This window comes from Chiloscyllium plagiosum, unplaced genomic scaffold (assembly GCF_037043375.1).
Source record: "Chiloscyllium plagiosum isolate Xiang-an unplaced genomic scaffold, Cpla_swu_hap1 HiC_scaffold_17, whole genome shotgun sequence".
Lineage (NCBI taxonomy): Eukaryota > Metazoa > Chordata > Chondrichthyes > Orectolobiformes > Hemiscylliidae > Chiloscyllium > Chiloscyllium plagiosum.
Genome location: NW_028270155.1, coordinates 2140628 through 2166103, shown reverse-complemented (window position 1 = coordinate 2166103; position 25476 = coordinate 2140628). Strand labels below are relative to the sequence as shown.

The following is a 25476-nucleotide window of genomic DNA, read 5'->3' as shown; positions in this document are numbered from 1 at the left end:
CCTCAGTATACAATAATCCACCCTCAGTCCTGTCTAAACCCTCTCCCAGTATAGAGGAAACCCCCTCACTCATGTATAAACCAACTCTCAGTATAGTGTAAACCCCTCAGTCCTGTCTAAGCCTTCGCTCAGTATAGAGTAAACTCCCTCAGTCCAGTCTAACCCCCCTCTCAGTACAGTGTAATGCCCTCTCATCCAGTCTAACCCCGGTTCAGTTAGTGTAAAGTCCCTCAGTCCAGCCTAACAGCCTCAATCCAGTCTAACCACTCCCCCTCCACAGTCCAGTATAACCCCCTCTATACAGTCTAACCCCACCCCTCAGACACAGTCGAACAAGCCCCATCCTCCTACCCGCAGTCACTGTGATATCTGGGGCCTGAAGCAGTCTGTCTCTGGGTGGCTGGTTTTGCTGATGAGAATATTGAGCAGAGAGCATTTCACAGAAAAGACAACGCTGGGTCAGTGAGAACGTCCCTCTCAGAGGGCACTATCATCAGCTCCATAGGAGCTTACCAGCTGGTTTTGGGCAGGATACATGTACAGCCCACGGGCACTTTGATGTATTTCAGATGGAAACTATACACGCCAGGCTGCCCAGGGCAGGCCTGACGCTGCAGAACCAACATCGTCTGTTCCACAGGCACTGAATTTAAGGACAGCATCTCTTCCCCATTCTCCGCGTCAATACAACCATCACAGAGGCAATCAGCAAAGGCCAATTTTGGAGGATATCGATTCTCATCGTAATCAATCCTGCAGTCGGAGCAAAAAACACAGACTGGGATCAGAGACAGAGTAAAGGGGGAACAAGAAACAAAACATCACCCACTCCCACACCCCCTCACCCACACCCACCCCCCTCACTCACACTCACACCCCCTCACCCACACTCACCCCCCTCACCCACACTCACACCCCTCACCCACACCCACACCCCCTCACCCACACTCACCCCCTCACCCACACTCAACCCCTCACCCACACTCACACCCCCTCACCCACACTCACCCGCCTCACCCACTCCCACACCCCCTCACCCACACTCACACCCCCTCACCCACACTCACACCCCCTCACCCACTCCCACACCCCCTCACCCACACTCACCCCCCTCACCCACACTCACCCCCCTCACCCACACTCACCCACACCCACACCCCCTCACCCACACTCACCCCCCTCACTCACACTCACACCCCCTCACCCACACTCACCCCCCTCACCCACTCCCACACCCCCTCACCCACACTCACACCCCCTCACCCACACTCACCCGCATCACCCACTCCCACACCCCCTCACCCACACTCACACCCCTTCACCCACACTCACACCCCCTCACCCACTCCCACACCCCCTCACCCACACTCACCCCCCTCACCCACACTCACCCCCCTCACCCACACTCACCCACTCCCACACCCCCTCACCCACACTCACCCCCCTCACCCACACTCACCCCCTCACCCACACTCACACCCCCTCACCCACACTCACACCCCCTCACCCACACTCACACCCCTCACCCACACTCACACCCCCTCACCCACACTCACACCCCTCACCCACACCCACACCCCCTCACCCACACTCACACCCCTCACCCACACTCACCCTCCTCACCCACACTCACACCCCCTCACCCACACTCACCCCCCTCACCCACACTCACCCCCCTCACCCACACTCACACCCCCTCACCCACACTCACCCCCCTCACCCACACTCACACCCCCTCACCCACACTCACACCCCCTCACCCACACTCACCCGCCTCACCCACACTCACCCCCTCACCCACACTCACCCCCTCACCCACACTCACACCCCCTCACCCACTCCCACACCCCCTCACCCACACTCACCCCCCTCACCCACACTCACCCCCCTCACCCACACTCACCCACACCCACACCCCCTCACCCACACTCACCCCCCTCACTCACACTCACACCCCCTCACCCACACTCACCCCCCTCACCCACTCCCACACCCCCTCACCCACACTCACACCCCCTCACCCACACTCACCCGCCTCACCCACTCCCACACCCCCTCACCCACACTCACACCCCCTCACCCACACTCACACCCCCTCACCCACTCCCACACCCCCTCACCCACACTCACCCCCCTCACCCACACTCACCCCCCTCACCCACACTCACCCACTCCCACACCCCCTCACCCACACTCACCCCCCTCACCCACACTCACCCCCTCACCCACACTCACACCCCCTCACCCACACTCACACCCCCTCACCCACACTCACACCCCTCACCCACACTCACACCCCCTCACCCACACTCACACCCCTCACCCACACCCACACCCCCTCACCCACACTCACACCCCTCACCCACACTCACCCTCCTCACCCACACTCACACCCCCTCACCCACACTCACCCCCCTCACCCACACTCACCCCCCTCACCCACACTTACACCCCCTCACCCACACTCACCCGCCTCACCCACACTCACCCCCTCACCCACACTCACCCCCTCACCCACACTCACACCCCCTCACCCACTCCCACACCCCCTCACCCACACTCACCCCCCTCACCCACACTCACCCCCCTCACCCACTCCCACACCCCCTCACGCACACTCACACCCGCTCACCCACACTCACCCCCCTCACCCACACTCACACCCCCTCACCCACACTCACACCCCTCACCCACTCCCACACCCCCTCACCCACACTCACACCCCTCACCCACACTCACCCCCCTCACCCACTCCCACACCCCCTCACCCACACTCACATCCCCTCACCCACACTCACCCCCCTCACCCACACTCACACCCCCTCACCCACACTCACACCCCCTCACCCACACTCAACGCCCTCACACACACTCACACCCCCTCACCCACACTCACACCCCCTCACCCACTTCCACACCCCCTCACCCACACTCACCCCCCTCACCCACACTCACCCCCTCACCCACACTCACACCCACTCACCCACTCCCACACCCCCTCACCCACACTCACCCCCCTCACCCACACTCACACCCCCTCACCCACACTCACACCCCCTCACCCACACTCACACCCACTCACCCACTCCCACACCCCTCACCCACACTCACACCCCCTCACCCACACTCACCCCCTCACCCACTCCCACACCCCCTCATCCACTTCCACACCCCCTCACCCACACTCAGACCCCCTCACCCACTCCCACACCCCCTCATCCACTCCCACACCCCCTCACCCACACTCACCCCCTCACCCACTCCCACACCCCCTCATCCACTTCCACACCCCCTCACCCACACTCAGACCCCCTCACCCACTCCCCCACACCCCCTCATCCACTCCCACACCCCCTTACCCACTCCCACACCCCCTCACCCACACTCACCCCCCTCACCCACACTCACCCCCCTCACCCACTCCCACACCCTCTCACCCACACTCACATCCCCTCACCTACACTCACCCCCCTCACCCACACTCACACCCCCTCACCCACACTCACACGCCCTCACCCACACTCACCCCCCTCACCCACACTCACACCCCCTCACCCACACTCACACCCCCTCACCCACTTCCACACCGACTCACCCACACTCACCCCCCTCACCCACACTCACCCCCTCACCCACACTCACACCCACTCACCCACTCCCACACCCCCTCACCCACACTCACCCCCTCACCCACACTCACACCCCCTCACCCACACTCACACCCCCTCACCCACACTCACACCCACTCACCCACTCCCACACCCCTCACCCACACTCACACCCCCTCACCCACACTCACCCCCTCACCCACTCCCACACCCCCTCATCCACTTCCACACCCCCTCACCCACACTCAGACCCCCTCACCCACTCCCACACCCCCTCATCCACTCCCACACCCCCTCACCCACACTCACCCCCCCTCACCCACTCCCACACCCCCTCACCCAGACGCCCTCACCCACTCCCACACCCCCTCATCCACTTCCACATCCCTCACCCACACTCACACCCCCTCACCCACACTCACACACCTCACCCACTCCCACACCCACTCACCCCCTCACCCACACTCACCCCCCTCACCCACTCCCACACTCCCTCATCCACTTCCACACCCCCTCACCCACACTCATCCCCCCCACCCACAACCACACCCCCTCACCCACACTCACCCCCTCACCCACACCCCCTCACCCACACTCATCCCCATCAGCTACACCCTCTCACCCAAACTCACCACCTCACCCACACTCACCGCCCTCACCCACACCCTCACACCCACACTCACACCCCCTCACCCACACTCACCCCCCTCACCCACACTCACCCCCCTCACCCACTCCCACACCCCCTCACGCACACTCACACCCGCTCACCCACACTCACCCCCCTCACCCACACTCACACCCCCTCACCCACACTCACACCCCTCACCCACTCCCACACCACCTCACCCACACTCACACCCCTCACCCACACTCACCCCCCTCACCCACTCCCACACCCCCTCACCCACACTCACATCCCCTCACCCACACTCACCCCCCTCACCCACACTCACACCCCCTCACCCACACTCACACCCCCTCACCCACACTCACCCCCCTCACACACACTCACACCCCCTCACCCACACTCACACCCCCTCACCCACTTCCACACCCCCTCACCCACACTCACCCCCCTCACCCACACTCACCCCCTCACCCACACTCACACCCACTCACCCACTCCCACACCCCCTCACCCACACTCACCCCCCTCACCCACACTCACACCCCCTCACCCACACTCACACCCCCTCACCCACACTCACACCCACTCACCCACTCCCACACCCCTCACCCACACTCACACCCCCTCACCCACACTCACCCCCTCACCCACTCCCACACCCCCTCATCCACTTCCACACCCCCTCACCCACACTCAGACCCCCTCACCCACTCCCACACCCCCTCATCCACTCCCACACCCCCTCACCCACACTCACCCCCTCACCCACTCCCACACCCCCTCATCCACTTCCACACCCCCTCACCCACACTCAGACCCCCTCACCCACTCCCACACCCCCTCATCCACTCCCACACCCCCTTACCCACTCCCACACCCCCTCCCCCACACTCACCCCCCTCACCCACACTCACCCCCCTCACCCACTCCCACACCCTCTCACCCACACTCACATCCCCTCACCTACACTCACCCCCCTCACCCACACTCACACCCCCTCACCCACACTCACACGCCCTCACCCACACTCACCCCCCTCACCCACACTCACACCCCCTCACCCACACTCACACCCCCTCACCCACTTCCACACCGACTCACCCACACTCACCCCCCTCACCCACACTCACCCCCTCACCCACACTCACACCCACTCACCCACTCCCACACCCCCTCACCCACACTCACCCCCTCACCCACACTCACACCCCCTCACCCACACTCACACCCCCTCACCCACACTCACACCCACTCACCCACTCCCACACCCCTCACCCACACTCACACCCCCTCACCCACACTCACCCCCTCACCCACTCCCACACCCCCTCATCCACTTCCACACCCCCTCACCCACACTCAGACCCCCTCACCCACTCCCACACCCCCTCATCCACTCCCACACCCCCTCACCCACACTCACCCCCCCTCACCCACTCCCACACCCCCTCACCCAGACCCCCTCACCCACTCCCACACCCCCTCATCCACTTCCACATCCCTCACCCACACTCACACCCCCTCACCCACACTCACACCCCTCACCCACTCCCACACCCACTCACCCCCTCACCCACACTCGCCCCCCTCACCCACTCCCACACTCCCTCATCCACTTCCACACCCCCTCACCCACACTCATCCCCCCAACCCACAACCACACCCCCTCACCCACACTCACCCCCTCACCCACACCCCCTCACCCACACTCATCCCCATCAGCTACACCCTCTCACCCAAACTCACCACCTCACCCACACTCACCGCCCTCACCCACACCCTCACACCCACACTCACACCCCTCACCCACACCCACACCCCTTCACCCACACTCACCCCCCTCACCCACACTCACATCCCCTCACCCACACTCACACCACCTCACCCACACTCACCCCCCTCACCCACACCCCGTCACCCACTCCCACACCCCTCACCCACACTCACACCCCCTCACCCACACTCACCCCCCTCACCCACTCCCACAACCCCTCATCCACTTCCACACCCCCTCACCCACACTCAGACCCCTCATCCACTCCCACACCCCCTCACCCACACTCACCCCCCTCACCCACTCCCACATCCCCTCACCCACACTCACCCCCCTCACCCACTCCCACACCCCCTCACCCACTCCCACACCCCCTCACCCACACTCACCCCCCTCACCCACACTCACACCCCCTCACCCACACTCACACCCCTCACCCACTCCCACACCCCCTCACCCACACTCACCCCCCTCACCCACACTCACCCCCCTCACCCACTCCCACACCCCCTCACCCACACTCACACCCCCTCACCCACACTCACAGCCCCTCACCCACACTCACCCATACTCACCCCCCTCACCCACACTCACACCCCCTCACTCACACTCACACCCCCTCACCCACTTCCACACCCCCTCACCCACACTCACCCTCCTCACCCACACTCACACCCCCTCACCCACTCCCACACCCCCTCACCCACACTCACCCCCGTCACCCACACTCACACCCCCTCACCCACTCCCACACCCCTCACCCACACTCACCCCCCCTCACCCACACTCACCCCCCTCACCCACTCCCACACCCCCTCATCCACTTCCACACCCCCTCACCCACTTCCACACCCCCTCACCCACACTCAGACCCCCTCACCCACTCCCACACCCCCTCATCCACTTCCACACCCCGTCACCCACACTCACCCCCCCTCACCCACTCCCACACCCCCTCATCCACTTCCACATCCCTCACACACATTCACACCCCCTCACCCACACTCACCCCCCTCACCCACTCCCACACTTCCTCAGCCACTTCCACACCCCCTCACCACACTCACCCCCACTCGCCCCCCTCACCCACTCCCACACTCCCTCATCCACTTCCACACCCCCTCACCCACACTCATCCCCCCACCCACTCCCACACCTTCTCATCCACTTCCACACCCCCTCACCCACACTCACACCCCCTCACCCACACTCACCCCCCCTCACCCACTCCCACATCCCCTCACCCACACTCACCCCCTCACCCACTCCCACATCCCCTCACCCACACTCACCCCCTCACCCACACCCCCTCACCCACTCCCACACCCCCTCACCCACTCCCACATCCCCTCACCCACACTCACCCCCTCACCCACACTCACCCCCCTCACCCACTCCCGCACCCCCTCACCCACACTCACCCCCCTCACCCACACTCACACCCCCTCACCCACACTCACCCCCCTCACCCACACTCACACCCCCTCACCCACACTCAACCCCCTCACCCACACCCACACCCCCTCACCCACACCCCCTCAACCACACTCACACCCCCTCACCCACACTCACCACCCTCACCCACTCCCACACCCCCTCACCCACACTCACCCCCTCACCCACACTCACCCCCCTCACCCACTCCCACACCCCCTCATCCAATTCCACACACCCTCACGCACACTCACCCCCCTCACCCACTCCCACATACCGTCATCCACTTCCACACCCCCTCACCCACACTCACACCCCTCACCCACACCCTCACACCCACACTCACCCCCCTCACCCACACCCACACCCCCTCACCCACACTCACCCCCCTCACCTACACCCACACCCTCTCACCCACACTCACCCCCCTCACCCACACTCACACCCCCTCACCCACACTCACCTCCTCACCTACTCCCACACACCCTCACCCACACTCACACCCCCTCACCCACACTCACCTCCTCACCCACTCCCACACCCCCTCATCCACTTCCACATCCCTCACCCACACTCACACCCCCTCACCCACACTCACCCCCCTCACCCACACCCACACCCCCTCACCCACACTCACCCCCCTCACCCACACTCACACCCCCTCACCCACACTCACCCCCCTCACCCACACCACACCCCCTCAACCACACTCACACACCCTCACCCACACTCACCCCCCTCACCCACTCCCCCTCACCCACTCCCACACCCCCTCATCCACTCCCACACCCCCTCACCCACTCCCACGCCCCCTCACCCACACTCACTGCCCCTTCACACACACTCACCCCCCCACACACACTCACTGCCCCCTCACCCACACTCACTGCCCCCTCACCCACACTCACTGCCCCTTCACCCACACTCACCCCCCCACCCACACTCACTGCCCCTTCACCCACTCCCACAGCCCTCATCCACACTCACCCCCCTCACCCACACTCACCCCCCCTCACTCACACACACCCCCCTCACCCACACTTACCCCCCTTCACCCACACTCACCCCCCCTCACTCACACACACCCCCCTCACCCACACTTACCCCCCTTCACCCACACTCACCCCCCTCACTCACACACACACACACCCTCACCCATACACCCCCCCCCACCCATACTCACCCTCCTCACTCACACTCACCGCCCCTCACCCACACTCACCCCCCTCACTCACACTCACCCCCTCACCCACACACCCTCCTCACTCACACTCACCGCCCCTCTCCGACACTCACCGCCCCCTCACCCACACTCACTGCCCCCCTCACCCACAGTCACCGCCCCCTCACCTACACTCACCCCCCTCACTCACACTCACCGCCCCCTCACCCACACTCACCGCCCCCTCACCTCCCTCACCCACACTCACCTACTTTACAAATTATCTGTTGTACCCACATGCGGGTGATTTTGTTTCATGGAAGTGAACACCCAATTCCTCAGTATTGTGTACTTGTGATCCCTCCCTCTTTCTCCATTTAAATAATCATCTGCTTTCCCATTCTATACATTTGCCCCATTTCACTCCGTTTGCCAAACTGTCAAATTCATTTGACCAAAATATCCATGACAGACTTTCTGTGTTGACCTCACAACTTGCTTTCTGACCCATTTGATATTGTCAATGATACAAGATTGCTATGATAGTTTCATACAGACAAGCAATCATTGATGCTGCTGCACTGATCCATGTGGTACTGATTAGTTACAGTTTGCCAAGCTGAGATAAACCATTTATCCTGGCTCTCTGTTTCCTGGAGTTAGTCAATCCTCTACCTGAGCTCATATCACTGCCAAATGTCAGGAGCTCTTAACCTGTGCAGTAACCTCTGGTGTGGCACCTTATTAAATGCAGCTTAAATATCTCAATACATTACATCTATCAGTTCCCCCTTTTTCAGTCTGTTAGTTATATCCTCAAAATAATTCTGATAAATCATATCACTGCCCAGTGCTGCCCATCTCTGCCCACTGACCCTCACTGTCCAATCATTGCCTATGGATCCTCATTGGGCAATGATCTACAATAATAGAAACTGATTGGATAATCCCAGCCCCTCCTTGCCCATACAGCCTCTGCAATGAGAGTCTGCCATTACCTGTATGCCCAGGGTGAGATGGAGCGGTGACTGACGTCTCTGCTGTGTGTGGAATATTGCCGGAGATCGGGGCAGCCTTTCTTCTCACGGTGTTTCTGCTGCTCCAACTCTTTAACCAGGGTCACTGAGGGCAGCTGGTTCATTCTGGCCCTGCCTAGCAGCCTCTGCAGCCCCTTGTCCTGGCTCTCCATTTCCTCAGGGTTCCAGCAGTGAGGAGCTTCATCTCTCTTTATCCTCTGTGTATGGCCAAGCCCTGATACCAGGAGAACAATGAACAGAAGCTGCAACACAAACACAAAGAGATCAGGAGAATCCACAAAACCACACCAAACCCTATCTGACAGTCCCTTTTGCTACTTGTCTGGATGGGAGCAGCTCCAACAACACTCAAGAAGCTTAACACCATCCAGGATAAAGCAGCCGCCTGATCAGCACCACATCCACAAACATCCACTCCCTCCACCCACCGACGCTCAGTAACAGCAGTGTGTACCATCTACAAGATACACTGCAGAAACTCACCAAAGATCCTCAGACAGCACCTTCCAAACCCATGACCACTTCATCTAGAAGGACAAGGGCAGCAGATACATGGGAACACCACCCCCTGCAAGTTCCCCTCTTGGACTTGGAAATATATCCCATTCCTTCAGTGTCTCTGGGTAAAAACCCTGGAATTCCCTCCCACAGGGGCATTGTGGGTCTACCTACAGCACATAGACTGCAGCGGTTCAAGAAGGCAGCTCACCCCCACCTTCTCAAGGGGCAACTAAGAACAGGTAATAAATACTGAGCCCAGGCAGTGACACCCATGTCCCAGGACTGAATAAAAACACAACTTGCCTCTGGATTTGATGGATTCTCGCAGATGCTGGACAGGCTGGTGCTGAGTTTTGATCCTCACACCCCTCACCCCCTTCTCTCTCTCTCCCTCTGCCCCTCCTCTCGCTCTCTCTCTCCCTCTCCCTCTCCCCCTCCTCTTTCTCCCTCTCCCTCTCCTCCCTCTCCCACTCCCTCTCCTCTCTCTCTCCCTCTTCCCCTCCTCTCTCTCTCCCCCTCTCCCCCTCCTCTCTCTTCTCTCTCCCCCTCCTCTCCCTCTCCCTCTCCCCCTCCTCTCCTTCTCCCTCTCCCCCTCCTCTCTCTCCCTCTCCCCCTCCTCTCCCTCTCCCCCTCCTCTCCCTCTCCCTCTCCCCCTCCTCTCTCTCTCTCTCCCCCCACCCCCTCCTCTCTCTCTCTCCCTCTCTCTCTCCTCTCTCTCCCTCTCCCTCTCCCTCTCCTCTCCCTCTCCCTCTCCTCTCTCTCTCTCCCTCTCCCCCTCTTCTCTCTCCCTCTCCCTCTCCCTCTGTCTCTGGGTGGTCAGATTTCCTGGACTCTGGGGAAGGAGCTGAGCGGGATGTCGGGATGAGATTGTCTGAGCTTCCCCCGGGAGCCTGGAGCTTACCTGTGGGTCTGGCTGCATTTCCGTGCTGCTGTCTCTCTCTCTCTCTCTCTGTCTGTGTCAGGCTCCTGCGCTCCTAGTTTCTGATGGTTGCCAGTTTCCTCCCATTTCTTTTATAGAGCAGAATCCTGTGGAAATCCCGAGCAGGGAAATGCTCGCAGCTTCCGTGTTATTGTCAGCAGCAAACAATGTGTTAGTGAGACACACAGAGAGCCCTCACTCAACCCTGCCCCCGGGGCGCAGCCGGGAGACTGGCTTTAACCCCAGCGACCCGAGACCGGAGCTATACTGACCCGTCTGAGAGCAGGGGGAGGATTGTTGTGTCGCAGGATGAGGATATTTGGCCCATCATACCTACAGCATTCTACTCCCTGAACAATTCACCTACTTTTACTCCATATCTCTCTCTCGATTTTTGTCCAATCATCCGATTCCCTCTTGAATGTTTCAGTTGAACCTCCCCACATCACATTTCTAGGCAGTGTGTTCCAGACCCTCACCACTCGCTGGGTTAAAAGGGTCACCCTTGCTCTATTTCATGTGACTTTAAATCAATTCCCTCCCGTTCTTGTTCCTTTTACAATTGACAACTTCTGTCTGTCTTTCAACTCTGTCCAGCCCCCTTAAGATTTTGAAACCTCAATCCTCAGCCATCTTCTCTCCAAAGAGAACTGTCCTAATGTCTTCAATCTGTCCTCATGGCTGAAGCTTTTCATTCCTGGAAACATTCTTATAAGTCATTTCTGCACTCTCTCCAATACATTCATTCACAAGAAATACCATCCCTACTTTGTGTGCACTCTGTGAATTATAGAACACTCATATGTGGTACCTGTTTGCCCCTCGAAATCACTTCCTCGACACTATCAACCTTGGCTGTAGGTTGTTTCAGGATCTGAGAAGATCAATATTATCACTGGAACGACAAATACACAAGTTTGGTTAACAATGCTTGTCTCTCTCTCCCAAAATCTTTCCACTGTCTATAACACAGCATACGTCAGGAGTTTGATGGAATATTCCCCACTTGTCTGGGTGGGTGCAGCCCCAATAACACTCAGGAAGCTTGACACCATCATATTCACAAACCTCCACTCCTTCCATTACTAACACTCAGTAGCAGCAATGCTTACTATTTACAGGATGCACTGCAAAAATTCACCAAAGGTCCTTAGACAGCACCTTCCAAACCTGAGACCTCTACCACTTCAAAGGACATGGGTAGCAGATACACAGATGCACAAGTATCTTTCCAAGTTTTAGAAACACAGAATATAGGAGCAGGAGTAGGCCATTTGGCCTTCAAACCTGCTCCATCATTCAATATGCTAATGGCTGACCATCCAACTCAGTCCCTATTCACATTTTCCATCCCACAGCCTTTGATCCCTTTAGCCCTAAGACTTATATCTAACTCCTTCTTGAAAACCTTCAATTTTCTGCCCTCAACTACTTTTTGTGGTAGAGAATTCCACAGCTTCATCACTCTCTGGGTGAAGACATTTCTCCTCATCTCAGTCCTAAATGTCCCACCCCATATCCTTAAACTACAGCCCCTGGTTCTGGACTCTCCAGACATTGAGAACATCCTATCTGCATTCACCCTGTCTAGTCCTGTGAAAATGTTATAGCTGTTCAAAGTTTGTGAGAAGATTTGTAGCTCGGGTGCTCGTTGTTCTGGTTCTGTTCGCCGAGCTTGGAATTTGTGTTGCAGACGTTTCGTCCCCTGTTATAGGCCTTATTAGAATTAGCAAGTTTTCAGAAAATGTGTAGCTCAGGTTGAGGTTCTGGATGTGAGTTTGCTCACTGAGCTGGAAGGTTTATTTTCAAACGTTACATCTCCATACCAGGTAACATCTTCAGTGAGCCTCCGGTTGAAGCACTGGTGTTATATCCCACTTTCTATTTATGTGTTTAAGTTTCCTTGGGTTAGTGATGTGATTTCATTTATTGAGCTCCAGGACTTTGAATCTACTACAGTGAAGGAACAGTGATATATTTCCAAGTCTGGATGGTGAGTGCTTGAAGGGGAACTTGCAGGTGGTGATAGTAGAACATTTGGCAAATCATAACCTAATTAAGCAGAGTTAGAATGGCTTCATGAAAGGTAAATCATGTCTGACTAATTTTTTAGAGTTTTTCAAGGAAGCCTCAACTAGATTGAATGAGGACAGAACCAGTAGATGAGTTGCATTTAGACTTCCAGAAGGTGTTCAAGAAGATACTTCAGAAAGTTATCGTAATGTTGGGGGTGGTTTATTGGAATGGATAGAGAATTGGCTCATGGGCAGGAAAGAGTGAGTGGGGATAAGGGATTCTTCTTCAGATTGGTGACCCATGACCAATGGGGTTCCACAGGGATCAATAACTATTGAGACCACAACTACTTATAATAAATATTAATGACGTGGAGGAAACAAGTGAATGTCCTGGAGGCAAATTCACTGATGACACAAAAACAGGTGGAAAGGCAGTTGTGAGAGGGATACAAACAGTTTACAGAGAGATAGTGATAGGTTAAATAAGTGCAATTAACTTGGCACACCAAGAATAAGGTGGAAAATGTGAAGTGCTCATTTTGAAAGAGAGAACAAAAGAACAGAATATTATCTAAATCAAGAAAAACTGCAGAAAGCTGCAACACAAAGGGACATGGAGGACTTGTGCACAAAAGACAGAAAGCTAGCACACAGGCAGCAGGTCATCAGGAAGGCTCATGGAATCAAAAACTGAAATGCTGGAAAAGCTCAGAAGGTGTGGGAGCATCGATGGATAGAAATTAAGGATAACATTTGGGTCCAGTGACCTTTCCTCAGAACAATTCTGCTGCCAGACCTGCTGAGCTTTTTCAGAAATTTCCATTTTTGTTTCTGATTTCCAGCATTGGTAATTCTTGTGGGTTTTATTTTGGAAGCAGTTTCATTGAAAGCTGTTCACAGAAGGTTCACAAGAATGATTCTTGGATGGATGGACTGTTTTATGAGAAAAGGTTAAACAGGTTGGGATTCTACTCACCCTGGGGTTAAGAAGAATGAAAGGTGATTCTTAAAGGGTATGATAGGGTTAGTGCTGTTTGAATGTTTTCCTTTACAGGACAATCCAGGACCAGAGGCCATAGTCTCAGAATAAAGGGGATGCAAATTTAAGATTATGTTGAGGAATTTCTTCTCCTAGAGGGCTGAGAGTCTTTGGAACTCCTTCCCACAGGGAGCTGTGGGGGCCTACTCCTGTTCCTATTTCTTATGGATGGTGTTCCCATGTATCTACTACCCTTGTCTTTCCAGATGGAAGTGGTCAAGGGTTTGAAACTTTCAAACAAGCACCAAATGTCCTGCAGTGGTTTAAGATAGCTCACCACCACCTTTTCATATGGAACACAAGAAATTAGGGCTTGGTCATTCAGTCCCTTTGTTCCGCCCCACAGCTGATCTTTTACCACAGTGCATTATTCCTTGATATCTTTAGTATCTATAAATCAATGTCAGTCTTGAATGTATTAAATAACTGAGCCACCGCTGTCCTCTGGGTTACAGATTTAGAGATTCTCTGCGTACAGATGCTTTTCCTCATCTCAGTGCTAATGACCTTGGTTTTTTATTTGCTGGTATTATCTGTTCTATCTGCGTCATATCACTATCTGCTCTGTCTCTCCTCTTAAGAATCTGGACAGTTTCAATGAATTGTCTCTTATCTTTTAAACTTTAGGAAATACAGGCCCAGCCTCTCCAGTATCTCCTTATAAGGTAATCCCAGCATAGGTTGCAGATCTTGTTTCTGATCATTACATTGGATCAGCTGTGGAATTGAGAAAGCCCAATTCTGTTCCAAAGGGTGCAATTAATTGGCAGCTCCGTCAGAGGCACAAGGGAATGGTGGCCTTTAAGTGCTGTATGGCCCTACATAGAACTGGAACAATAGAAATAATTTAAATTTGAAACATTGCAGTGGTGGCTCAGTGGTTAACACTGCTGCCTCATAGTACAAGGGTCCCAGGTTCGATTCCAGCCTCTGGTGACTGTCTGTGTGGAGTTTGCACGTTCTCCCCGTGTTTGTGTGGGTTTCCTCCGGGTGCTCCGGTTTCCTCCCACCATCCAAAGATATGCAGGCCAGGTGAATTAGCTATGCTAAATTGCCCATAGTGTTAGGGGCGTTTGTCAGAGGGAAATGGGTCTGGGTGGGTTACTCTTCGGAGGGCTGGTTGGGCCGAAGGGCCTGTTTCCACACTGGAGGGAATCCAATCTAAAAAAACCTTAAAGGGTGGCACAGTGGTTAGTACTGCTGCCTCACAGCGCCAGAGACCTGGGTTCAATTCCCGCCTCAGGCGACTGACTGTGTGGAGTTTGCACATTCTCCCTGTGTCTGCATGGGTTTCCTCCCACAGTCCAAAGATGCGCAGGTTAGGTGAATTGGCTGTGCTAAATTGCCCGTGCTAAATTGCCCATAGTGTGAGGTGAAGGGGTAAATGTAGGGGAATGGGTCTGGGTGGGTTGCTCTTCAGAGGGTCGGTGTGGACTTATTGGGTCGAAGGGCCTATTTCCACAATGTAAGTAATCTAATCTAAAACGGGGATAGATCTGAAGTTCCCTCCTGGCAGAAAGGAGGTGCATGAAGAAACTATGAAATTGAGGCCAGTTACGATGAGGTGTCAGGAGAGTGAATACAAAAACATGCCTTGTAGATCTCTAAACTCTACAATATAGAAGTCTGAGATACATCTAGAGCCTGTCTCTGTTATGACCATGTTGTAATCAGAAAGATGATGATGTGTCACTTCCACCCCTGAAAGGGGATTTAGTAGGTATTGTCTAGTCCCAAGTTGAACAGTTCTTACAATGGAGGCCAAACTGTACATAAGGTTGATAAATGAACTCATACCAGATGCTAGAGAACTTGACCTGAGAATAAACACTTCGTTTGTTTCAGGCCTGGCGGTTATATTGATTGGATCACAAAGATTACCTCAGATGGTGATGGCTAGCTTGAGGGGACGTTGCTTTAAATTGAGGGGTGATAGATATATGACAGGTGTCAGGGGTAGTTTCTTTACTCAGAGAGTAGTAGGAGCGTGGAATGCACTGCCTGCAACAATAGGAGGCTTGCCAATCTTAAGGGCATTTAAATGGTCATTGGATAGGCATATGGACAAGAATGGAACAATGTAGGGTAGGTGGGCTTCAGATTGTTGCGCTGACCTGTGAAACCATTGAGGGCTGAAGGGCCTGTACTGCGCTGTAATGTTTTATGTTCTATGAAAGGACTAGCAGATGTTTAGAGAATCTTAACCTTGCCTCGAGCTTGCAGATAGTAATTATTCACCGAAAAAGTAAAGTGAGATGCATCAGTGGATAAATGGCAATATGTTAACGGAATTCTTGATTTGGAGACAGAAGCACAGTGGTAAATTTTCCAGGGTCAGATATTTAGTCAGTAAAATAAATTTGAATCAATAAAAATGACAGTAAAGCTGCTCTGTCCTGTTGAACACAACAACACAGTAAAAATCAAAACGAAAGCAGCAATAAAACCAGTCCAGCTGCATTCTCAGTCAGGATAGGAACACTGGGAATTAAATCATCTGGTACCAGGATTATTATCTGGGTCTTTTTTGAGTTTATTTCAATGCCATCCAAAATGTTTCACTGTGCTGCAGGATAGTGTAGACAAGCTTTGTATTTCTCTCTAATTTAAAAATGGATTGCATTTGGGATTGCTGCACTTTTTTTTAAAGCAAGTTACCTGATACTGATTGTAAGTCATATTTACGCTGTTGAAAATTGCTTGGCAACACAGGTTGTGTACAAGATCCAGCTGGCAACATGTTGCTGATAGGGAGAATGTAAAGGAAGTTTTATTTTTATCTAACCCTGTGCTGACCCTGTCTGGGAGTATTTCATGAGGACAGTGTAGAGAAAACTTTACTCAGTATCTAACCCTGTCCTGGGAATGTTTCAAGGGGGATAGTGTAGAATGAGTTTTATTTTGTGTCTGACCTTAAGCTGGACCTGACCCTGGGAGTGTTGATGCAAACACCTGAATTAGAATTTTAATCCTGAATTATCTCCCAATGCGGATTCTAAAATTGATGAGGGATGAAAAGAGATAGTTATTATGCAAAGAGAATTAAATATTCAGATAAAACTGAAGATTTATTTGAAAAAAAGCAGTTAACTTCAAATAAGGCAGATTGTTTCTACAGTGTTAACTGCAGCTGTTTTCAATATCAAGGGGAGATGCTGCTTGTTGGAACGAGCAAATATTTGAGCATAAGAATTAGGAGGTGGCTAAACAGCCCTTGAATAAGATCACAAGTAACACTATATCCACTAACTCTACTTTCTCACAAAAAGGTGAAAATATTCGTTCAGCATCCACTCAGAATCTTCTTCTAAATTTCAATTGATACAGGATCAGTTTATTAAACCTTTCCTTAGATATTCCCCTAACTCCCTGATCTCAGGTCTCAGTTGAGGGAAGGGAATCATGCAAATGGAGGGGAATGTGTGAACAATGATTAGTTTTAACAGCACAGAAGTATTTTATGCTAGGTCACACTTTCCTTTTTTATCATTTACTCCTAGAGAGATTACATTTGTACTGATATTTCCTATATTTTGGGCAGCAGCATCAGAAGGTGAAATTTGATGCATCTAGTCATTAGTTTTGAAAAATTAACCTTCATAAAACATAAACCTTGTTTGTTTTTCCTTATTGGATAATACAATATTCCATTGGCTAACTGAGTTGCAAATAATGCTCTCTACTTCCTCAGGAATTAACATTAACATCATAGTTCAATCTTCGTCTTTCAACTTCTCAAGCAAAGTGGGATTGAGAGATACAGAGAAGTGAGTAGGTGGGACGGAAAGAAGACAGGTAACTGGGATTGAGAAAGGCTTGCACAACTATTTTCCATCTAATTCAATGTGTACCAATAAGCATGTGGCTGTATTGCTAACTAAAAACAAAGCTTCCATGCTGTTTCTTCCATCCTTCAGCTACAAATTTCCCAAATTGTCACAGTCCATCCTACTGTTCTGAGCAAGGTGCTGTTATTCTCACTTGAGTCTCATGAAGCCACTGACAGTTGTATAGGAAGTGCAATAACAATGGGTACTCATCCATTTATTACTGGTTTGTTGCATAACCTGTCCCTCGTTCAAACATTGGCAGTTTGCCAGAATCAGCAATACAATCTGAGTCAATTCTTTTTGAAATAACATCATACTTACAGCATAAAATGGGAGTTTCCCTGCTTCAGAAACACAGGGTTACACACGAATGAAAATATTCCATTCACATCAAGTCACAAGGTGGAGTTTCATAGATTCATAGAGACGTACAGCACAGAAACAGACCTTTCGGTCGAACCCGTCAATGCCGACTAAATATCTCAACCCTAACTAGTTCCACCTGCCAGTACCCGGCCCATATCCCTCCAAACCCTTCCTATTCATATACCCATCCAAATGCCTTTTAAATGTTGCAATTGTACCAGCCTCCACCACTTCCTCTGGCAGCTCATTCCGGATTGAATAAAAATACACCCGGGTAAGACAAGAGATACAGAGTTTATTTTATGGGATTGGGGTTTGGAACATCCATTACAGGGAGCAGAAAATACAAAAAGGTTAGATTTTATACAATCACTACAATTAATACAAAACTCTTCATTGAAAGAAACAATGAGCATCAATGCAACTAACAGAGAAATATTAATCATGGCTGCCTTCCATGTGGTTCTGTACAAACCAGTTTAATTGGCAGAATCTCCAAGCAAAACAGCATTTTTATTTGGAATTCCACGGACTCCCAGTAAAATCAGTCTGTGCACTGCTCATTCCTCTGGGATTTAACCCAAACAGAACATTTACCTCACACAGACATATGGGGAGGAGCTCAGAAAATGTTCAGCAGGCTTTGGGTAAAGCTCTGACAGTGGTTTTTGGATGCAGGAAAGACTATCCTGAGTAACTAGGAAACATCTTTTGAAATTAACACTTTCTGCTTCACCTTGGATACCTTTGGAAACTTCACACTGTGGTTACCCATTTAGACTCTGCCATTGTGATCTCTGTCACAGTGTGATCTATCATGAAATTGCTGGAATTCTCTGGCCCTGCAATAAAAGACAAAGTAATGCAAGGATCTCTGCACAGTACACTCAGATTTTCAAACAGCTGAGGAGATTGGGTGCATACAAAACTCGAGCACCAGTCCCTACAGACCACTCTTCTTCATTCCCTCCATCAAGTAGAATTAAGAAAGGGCAGCTGGTGTATTTGGAAGGTCTGAGGAGGGTGTAAATAATAAATAGATTTTTAAAAAGTCAAAAACAAGAAAATGGCAACTAGGTTGAGAGAAAAAAAACTTTTATCAAAACTGTATTTCCAGCCTTTTCTGTTTTTATTTCGGATTTCCCACTATTCACAGTATTCAGCTTTTGTGTCAAGCATATTGGGAGCTTTGTTTTACCTTTTACTACAATAACTGAAATACTCAGGGCTTTTAAACTCCAAGACATTCATTGTGCTGTAATATTTGCAATTCTTCACTGACGCAAGAAGAAAAAGCTGGACTTTGTTCTCAGCTACAATGCTCTGTCCAGCTCAGCTTCCCCAGGGCCTGATGCAATGTTTCAGCAAGTTACCTCCAGTTAGCCAATTAGATAGTAACATTCAGCCTGTTAGCTCCCACCATAACAAATCGCACCATCAGCAATCCACTGATAAATCACCATTCACACATATTTAGAAAAACACCAATTGCTTTAAATAGTCCACCAGCTCCAGTAGAGATAAAACGGAGGTTAAAACCTGGAATGGAGCTACCTTACCTAACAGAATTGCTGTATTTCCAGCAGTCAATCTGATCTCAGCCACATCTGGTACTCCTTTCTCTGATTCTGATTAAAATGGATACTGCAAGGTTGCCCAGGAGTGCTGAAAGTCCACAAGGACTGATGAACATCAGAGATCGTATGTTAAAGCAGAACGTACAGGAACCAAAGAAATTTGCAGGTTGTCCCCAGGGACAATACCAAATATTGCAGGTTGCACGTATGGACACTACGACATTCACAGACACTGGAAAACACAGCGACTATACACACAGACTTTAACTCAATGAATGCTTCACAGTATTTAACTGCATCAGACTGAGGAATTTACTGGGCCTTTCTCTTCAAATAGTCACCGCAATGTGCATACTTAAATTCATCGTGAAATCACAATTTAAGAAGTTTTTTAAAAGCCAATTTAGTAAAGACACACATTCACTCGCTGGGGAGGTTTGCTGATCCCTGGAGGATGAGAGATACATGAGAATCGGTCAAACATTTATGGGGGAGAAGGGGGTCAGAGACACAGAAGGGAAAAAGAAACAGTGGCAGCAGTGGGGGGGTGTTGGAGGAATACAGATAGATAAAGACAATGGGGTTGGAGGGTAGTGTACAGGATCCTCACCCTGGAACTATCCAGTAACCATTCTACTGGAAGTCCGCACGTGGAGATTGGGTGAGGAAGGCAATTAGTCTTGGGTGTGACTGAACAGTCAGACAGAGGCCAGCTCCTTATGGATCCACTGATGGAAGGCGGGAATAGTAGAACCTACTAATAGGGCTGGGATCCATGGGATTTCAGCAATCTTGTATCATGTGATGACTCATGTTAGTTAACAATATGTTAGGGAACAATTATTTACAAATACCTTGGTGCTGGATACTGTACTTAGAGCTGTAAGAACTGCACAGTTACAGAACTTGAGTTTGCCTCATGACTCAGTTGCTTAAGGGAGTAAGATACTGCCCACAAACAGCAATAAAGAAAATATATCAGTAAATTAAAGATGGTGCCCAGTGTATAAAGGAGTATAAATGAAGCAAACCGATGAAGCAGCATCCAGAAACTTCTATTAACATTCATTTCTGATAAATCAATTTTCTTTCTCAACTTGAGTTAGTGTTTCTCATTAACCTAGTTAATTTAGTTGATTTGACCCACTACAGAACATAATCTAAGGGAGCCTCACTCAAATAAGACACAACTTGAGCATGTAGGGTTTGGAGCTTGTGCTGGATCCCAATATCTGTATAAGCCATGTTATTAATCGCACATTAGACAACCATCAATGCAACCCCAAATACGGCCACAGTACAATCTCCCACACTGGTCACTTTCAAAACATAGGTAACAAATGTACTATTCAGTTCTATCAAATCTTTGTGTTGAATTACAGGCAAAGAATTTCCAAACTTTTCTTCAGCCAGAGTGGTGGGCCTCTGGAATTCATTGCCATGGAGCGCAGTGGATGTCGCAACGTTAAATGTCTTTAAAGCAGAGATTGATAAATTCTTAATCTCGCAAGGAATTAAGAGATACGGGGAGAATGCAGATAAGTGGCGTTGAAATGCCCATCAGTCCTGATTAAATGGCGGAGTGGACTCGATGGGCAATAGATAGAGATAATGGGGGAGAGTTAGAGGGTAGTGTATAGGAGCCCCATCCTAGTAACCATTCTACTGGAAGTCCTTACTTCCACTCCTATTTCTTATGGTTCTTAACTGATCCTGTGCCTTCCTTTGCAAGATACCTTTAATCAAAAGCAGAGTCCTGATTTCGGATAATCATTATGAAAAAGGCCAGACTTATAAAAATACTAATAAAAGAACGACCGGGGGGGGGGGGGGGCGCGGGGGGAAGAGAGATAGGGGAAAAGTCCACAAAAATTAGAATATGACACTCAATCTGCAGTACAATACTGCCTCTATCCAGCTCCGTTAATCAGGGATGAAACACAGATAACCAATGAAGACCAGAGATACATTCCAGATGGCTCTATGGTGCAAAATGCATTGGCAGCTGCTCTCTATGGATCAAGGTGCAGTTTAATGCTGGTATGTTCTGTATATTTAATTTCAGCCTCTGATCCACTGAGCTCAAGAAGCCTTGATCAACAGTAAATGTTGAATGAGGATTTGTCACTAGATTTAAATAGTCTCCGAGCACCACTGCCCTGGCTAACACTCAATAAACATCCCGGCAAAGGAATTCTAAGTCACCTGATGTCCCTGGAATTCCAGCAGTAGAAAATGCCTGGAGGAACAGAGGTGCAAATAATCGTAAACCATTGTCGACAACCAGCAAACCCATTGTAGCAGTTTGCTGGAGCTTATACTGGAACAGTGCATTTGCTCTCCCACTGATGCCTCTCAGGTTTAGCACTGCAGGGCACAGACTGATTCAGTCTGCAGCTCCCACCATCATCCCTTCAGATCTAATTGGTTGACTGACAAGAATTTTTAGAAAAACTCACCAGGCAAAAGGCAACATTCCAGTTTAGAAAAAAAACATTGCATCGAACATTGCCCGGTTGCTATGGAACCTGTCAGCAAGTGACGCAACACTGGGCAATCTTGTCAACAGTCCCACCTTTATTCATTTGACCATATCCTGCACAGCCGCCAGGCAGAGGTTTTGGAAAGTGTATTCAAATATTCTCCTGATTTGAGTTAATGATAGCATGATCAGCAAGAGAAACTCCTGCACCAATGAAATCCCAGAGTACATACATTGCATTTAATGTATCCTAAACTGTTACTTAGAGCCCCTAAGAGAGACACTGATCCAAGCTTCAACATAAAAGATTTAAAGACCTACTACATATAAATAAGAACAAAATGCAGAAATATATTGTACATGTGCACAATTTAACAGGACAAGGATTGCAGCTACAGTGTCTCAGACTTTAATTACGCCACTTCAGTTCTTCAGCTGGGATTCCAATTCTGTGATTTCCACTCAGCAGCCACTCAGGGTCACCCTGAGCGAAGGATGTTAGATTGGGCACTGCTCCAAGCTGCTCAATGAAGCTTGGCCCTGAGAGATGAACTTGTTACATTACTAGGATCTGTTTCTATCAGGCTGGTTTGTCAAATCCAGTGGGAAGGTGTCTTAGTTCATTGGCACCTGGTTCCAAATTGAATGCTGACCATTTTGATTTTACGCGGATAAGAAAATACAAAGCAGTTTCTCTGGCTGCAGAAGGATTTATCTGAAAGTTCAAGAACTGAGCTGAAAGACAATGCTTGCATTGTATAATTAAAGATGTGTTAGGCAGCTTGATTATCTGCCACACTCCCAACTGATTTGGTTTAAACAGTCCTTAAAACTTGGTTTCAAATTATTTTGGTTTGCTCTTCTGGTGACCAAAAGCAATCTGCCCCTAAAGTTACCAAGGACCAGCATGTGCAGTCTACTCCAAGAATTCTATGAATGTACATTATTTTCTGCAGTATTACACTCAAGACTTCAGAATATTACGAGAAACTTACATTTTCCCAGATGAGAAAACAAAAATGGATGATGTGCAATTTTTAAACCAAGAAAAAAGCCTGAGTCTGCAGTATGTTTATTCAATCTGTTAATTATAATTATAGGTTAAGGCTTGCCTGAAGCCATTTATCATCATCAGAAATAAACATTGACGGGAAGTGAGGTTTGTAAATACGCAGATGAGAAAATCTTAAATGCGTGTATAATATCCCTCAGGTTAGGGATCAGGCAACTTTACAAGGCAAGAAGCTTCAGTTTCAGCTATAGGGTGGACGAGAGATGACACTTCCTGCACGTGAACAGTGTGAAGAGCTTTACTGCGTCCCAAGCCAGTCACAGGGAAGAGGCAGGGAATGTGGACAGGGCAGGCAAGAGACAGTTTGTAAAAAAAAATTCCAAAAGTGAAACGATTGATGACAAGAGGGTGCAGATTTAAAGTAATTTACAAAATAAGAAAAAACGTGATGAGAGGAAAAGCTTTATCAAAGATGAGGGTTCGAATTGTGTTGCTTTAGATTGTGCAGGAGGCAGGCTCATTCCAGATTTTCATAAAGGAATTGATGGTTCTCTGAAAGGGAAGAATGCGCAGAATTATGAGAAGGCAGGAGGATGGCAGTACGTAAGATGCTCAGAGAGCCAGCACAGATACGATGAGCCAAATGGCCTCTTCATATGCTGTAACAATGCTGTGATTCAGTCTCAGAATGTTCGTGTGAACCATGCCTGAGGGTTATAACTTAGACAGATACAAGCTGAGGGTCAGCAAAGTTTGATGCTGAAGGTTGAGGCAACTTTTCATCTCACATCTCCTAAATGTGACACGTGAAACCCAAGAACAGTGAGGGAGCTGACTGACCTGTGGACAGGGTCTCTCCAAGTGCAAATATTGACGCAGACTCACTTCCATTAACTTAAGGCTAGGTTACTAATTAAAACGGTTCTGAATCTTTACAACTAGTAAATCCTTTATTAAAGTCATGTAAAAAAAAGTCAATCCTGAACATTTATCTGCCCATTCAATGCAATTACTGAACTTGCAGCTTCTGCAGATGTTATCAGCATATATATAAAAACCAGTTTTACTGCAATAACTCAGCTATGTGTTAACAGAATGATCTTTTCAGAGTTTTCGGTCTTCAACCTACACATCCAACACAACCATAAGGTGTGCACACAAGATTAAAAATCTGAAAAGTGTAAACTAAAAGAAAGAATATTTATTTGGGAAGCCAGAAGAACAAGTTTACCCAAAAAATGAAGGGAGAACAAGAAAGCAGCGTTTGACAGCACATTCACCTGCTCTCTGGTAACACATTATGTATATTTGGGAGTTCCTTCAGACAACACACACACACACACACACACACACACACACACACACACTAAGAATTTCTAAAGCTGTGTAAAAGGTGTGGCTTTCTTGAGGGTCAGATTTCACATGTCCATGTCCAGTCATTGACTGTAGGTTTCAACCGATTACCACTGCAGCATCAGTTTGTGTTAATTACGTAAGAGTTCACAGTCTGCAGCGGTCTCTCCATTTTTAAAAAAAAAATGACGACAGATCTGGAGTTAAATTGCAGCCATCACCAGCTGGGTTGTCAGGAGGTTCAGAGGATGGCAGTGAGGTACCCAAGGAGCCCCTCAACATGGCTACTTCCTGAAAAAATCGCAGATTTAATCATTGAAAATACTGACAGCTGTCTCTAATCAACAGACTGCGGTCCCACGTTGATTGGTTCACAGCTACTGGACCTTGCCAGGAATCTTTGCTCGTTTGCGGGCAATGGCATCCTCTACAGCTTTCAGTTGTTTCAGTAGCTCCTCCCTGCGTGATAATGTGCTGGATTTGCTCGACTTTGCAGAGGATGTAGCAGTGGTAGAAGCTGTTGTGTCATGTGACTTGCTGGAACTTGAAGACACACTTGTCACTTTGCTTGAGACCTTTGATTGGGGGGACGGTGGCCGTTTTCTAAAAGGGGAAGGAAAAAAATGGTTTATATTCACACAGCCAGATTTCTCCTGCAGCAACCTCAAATCCTTTCCCCTCTGTTGTCCCTCCAACACCTCCAACAATAAGCACATGGACGATCATGACTTTG

The 25476-nt window shown here is 50.3% G+C and overlaps 2 protein-coding genes across 9 annotated transcripts in view; both read right to left on the bottom strand.

Annotated features, from left to right (window-relative positions):
• Positions 1 to 342: 342 nt before the first annotated feature.
• Positions 343 to 11176, bottom strand: LOC148147269 (interleukin-17C-like). Its single transcript, XM_087995557.1, has 3 exons — positions 11049 to 11176; positions 9608 to 9888; positions 343 to 753 (listed from the first exon to the last, which is right to left on the bottom strand). Exons 1-3 carry the CDS (start codon positions 11064 to 11066, stop codon positions 510 to 512), a joined length of 543 nt encoding a protein of 180 aa, XP_087851683.1. The 5' UTR covers positions 11067 to 11176; the 3' UTR covers positions 343 to 509.
• Positions 11177 to 18594: 7418 nt separating this feature from the next.
• zc3h18 (zinc finger CCCH-type containing 18) overlaps positions 18595 to 25476 on the bottom strand; it is a 248786-nt gene continuing 241904 nt past the window's right edge. For all 8 annotated transcript variants that reach the window (XM_087995663.1, XM_087995669.1, XM_087995668.1 and 5 more), the window contains one exon: positions 18595 to 25346. In XM_087995663.1, the coding sequence (XP_087851789.1) occupies positions 25121 to 25346 (226 nt within the window). In that variant the 3' untranslated portion in view covers positions 18595 to 25120. The remainder of the gene's footprint in view (positions 25347 to 25476) is intronic.

Excerpts from the sequence above, each read along its gene's own strand:
- LOC148147269 (XM_087995557.1), bottom strand. Across the intron at positions 754-9,607 it reads ATCTCACCCTGGGCATACAG|GATTGATTACGATGAGAATC; the intron begins GTAATGGCAGAC and ends CTCCGACTGCAG.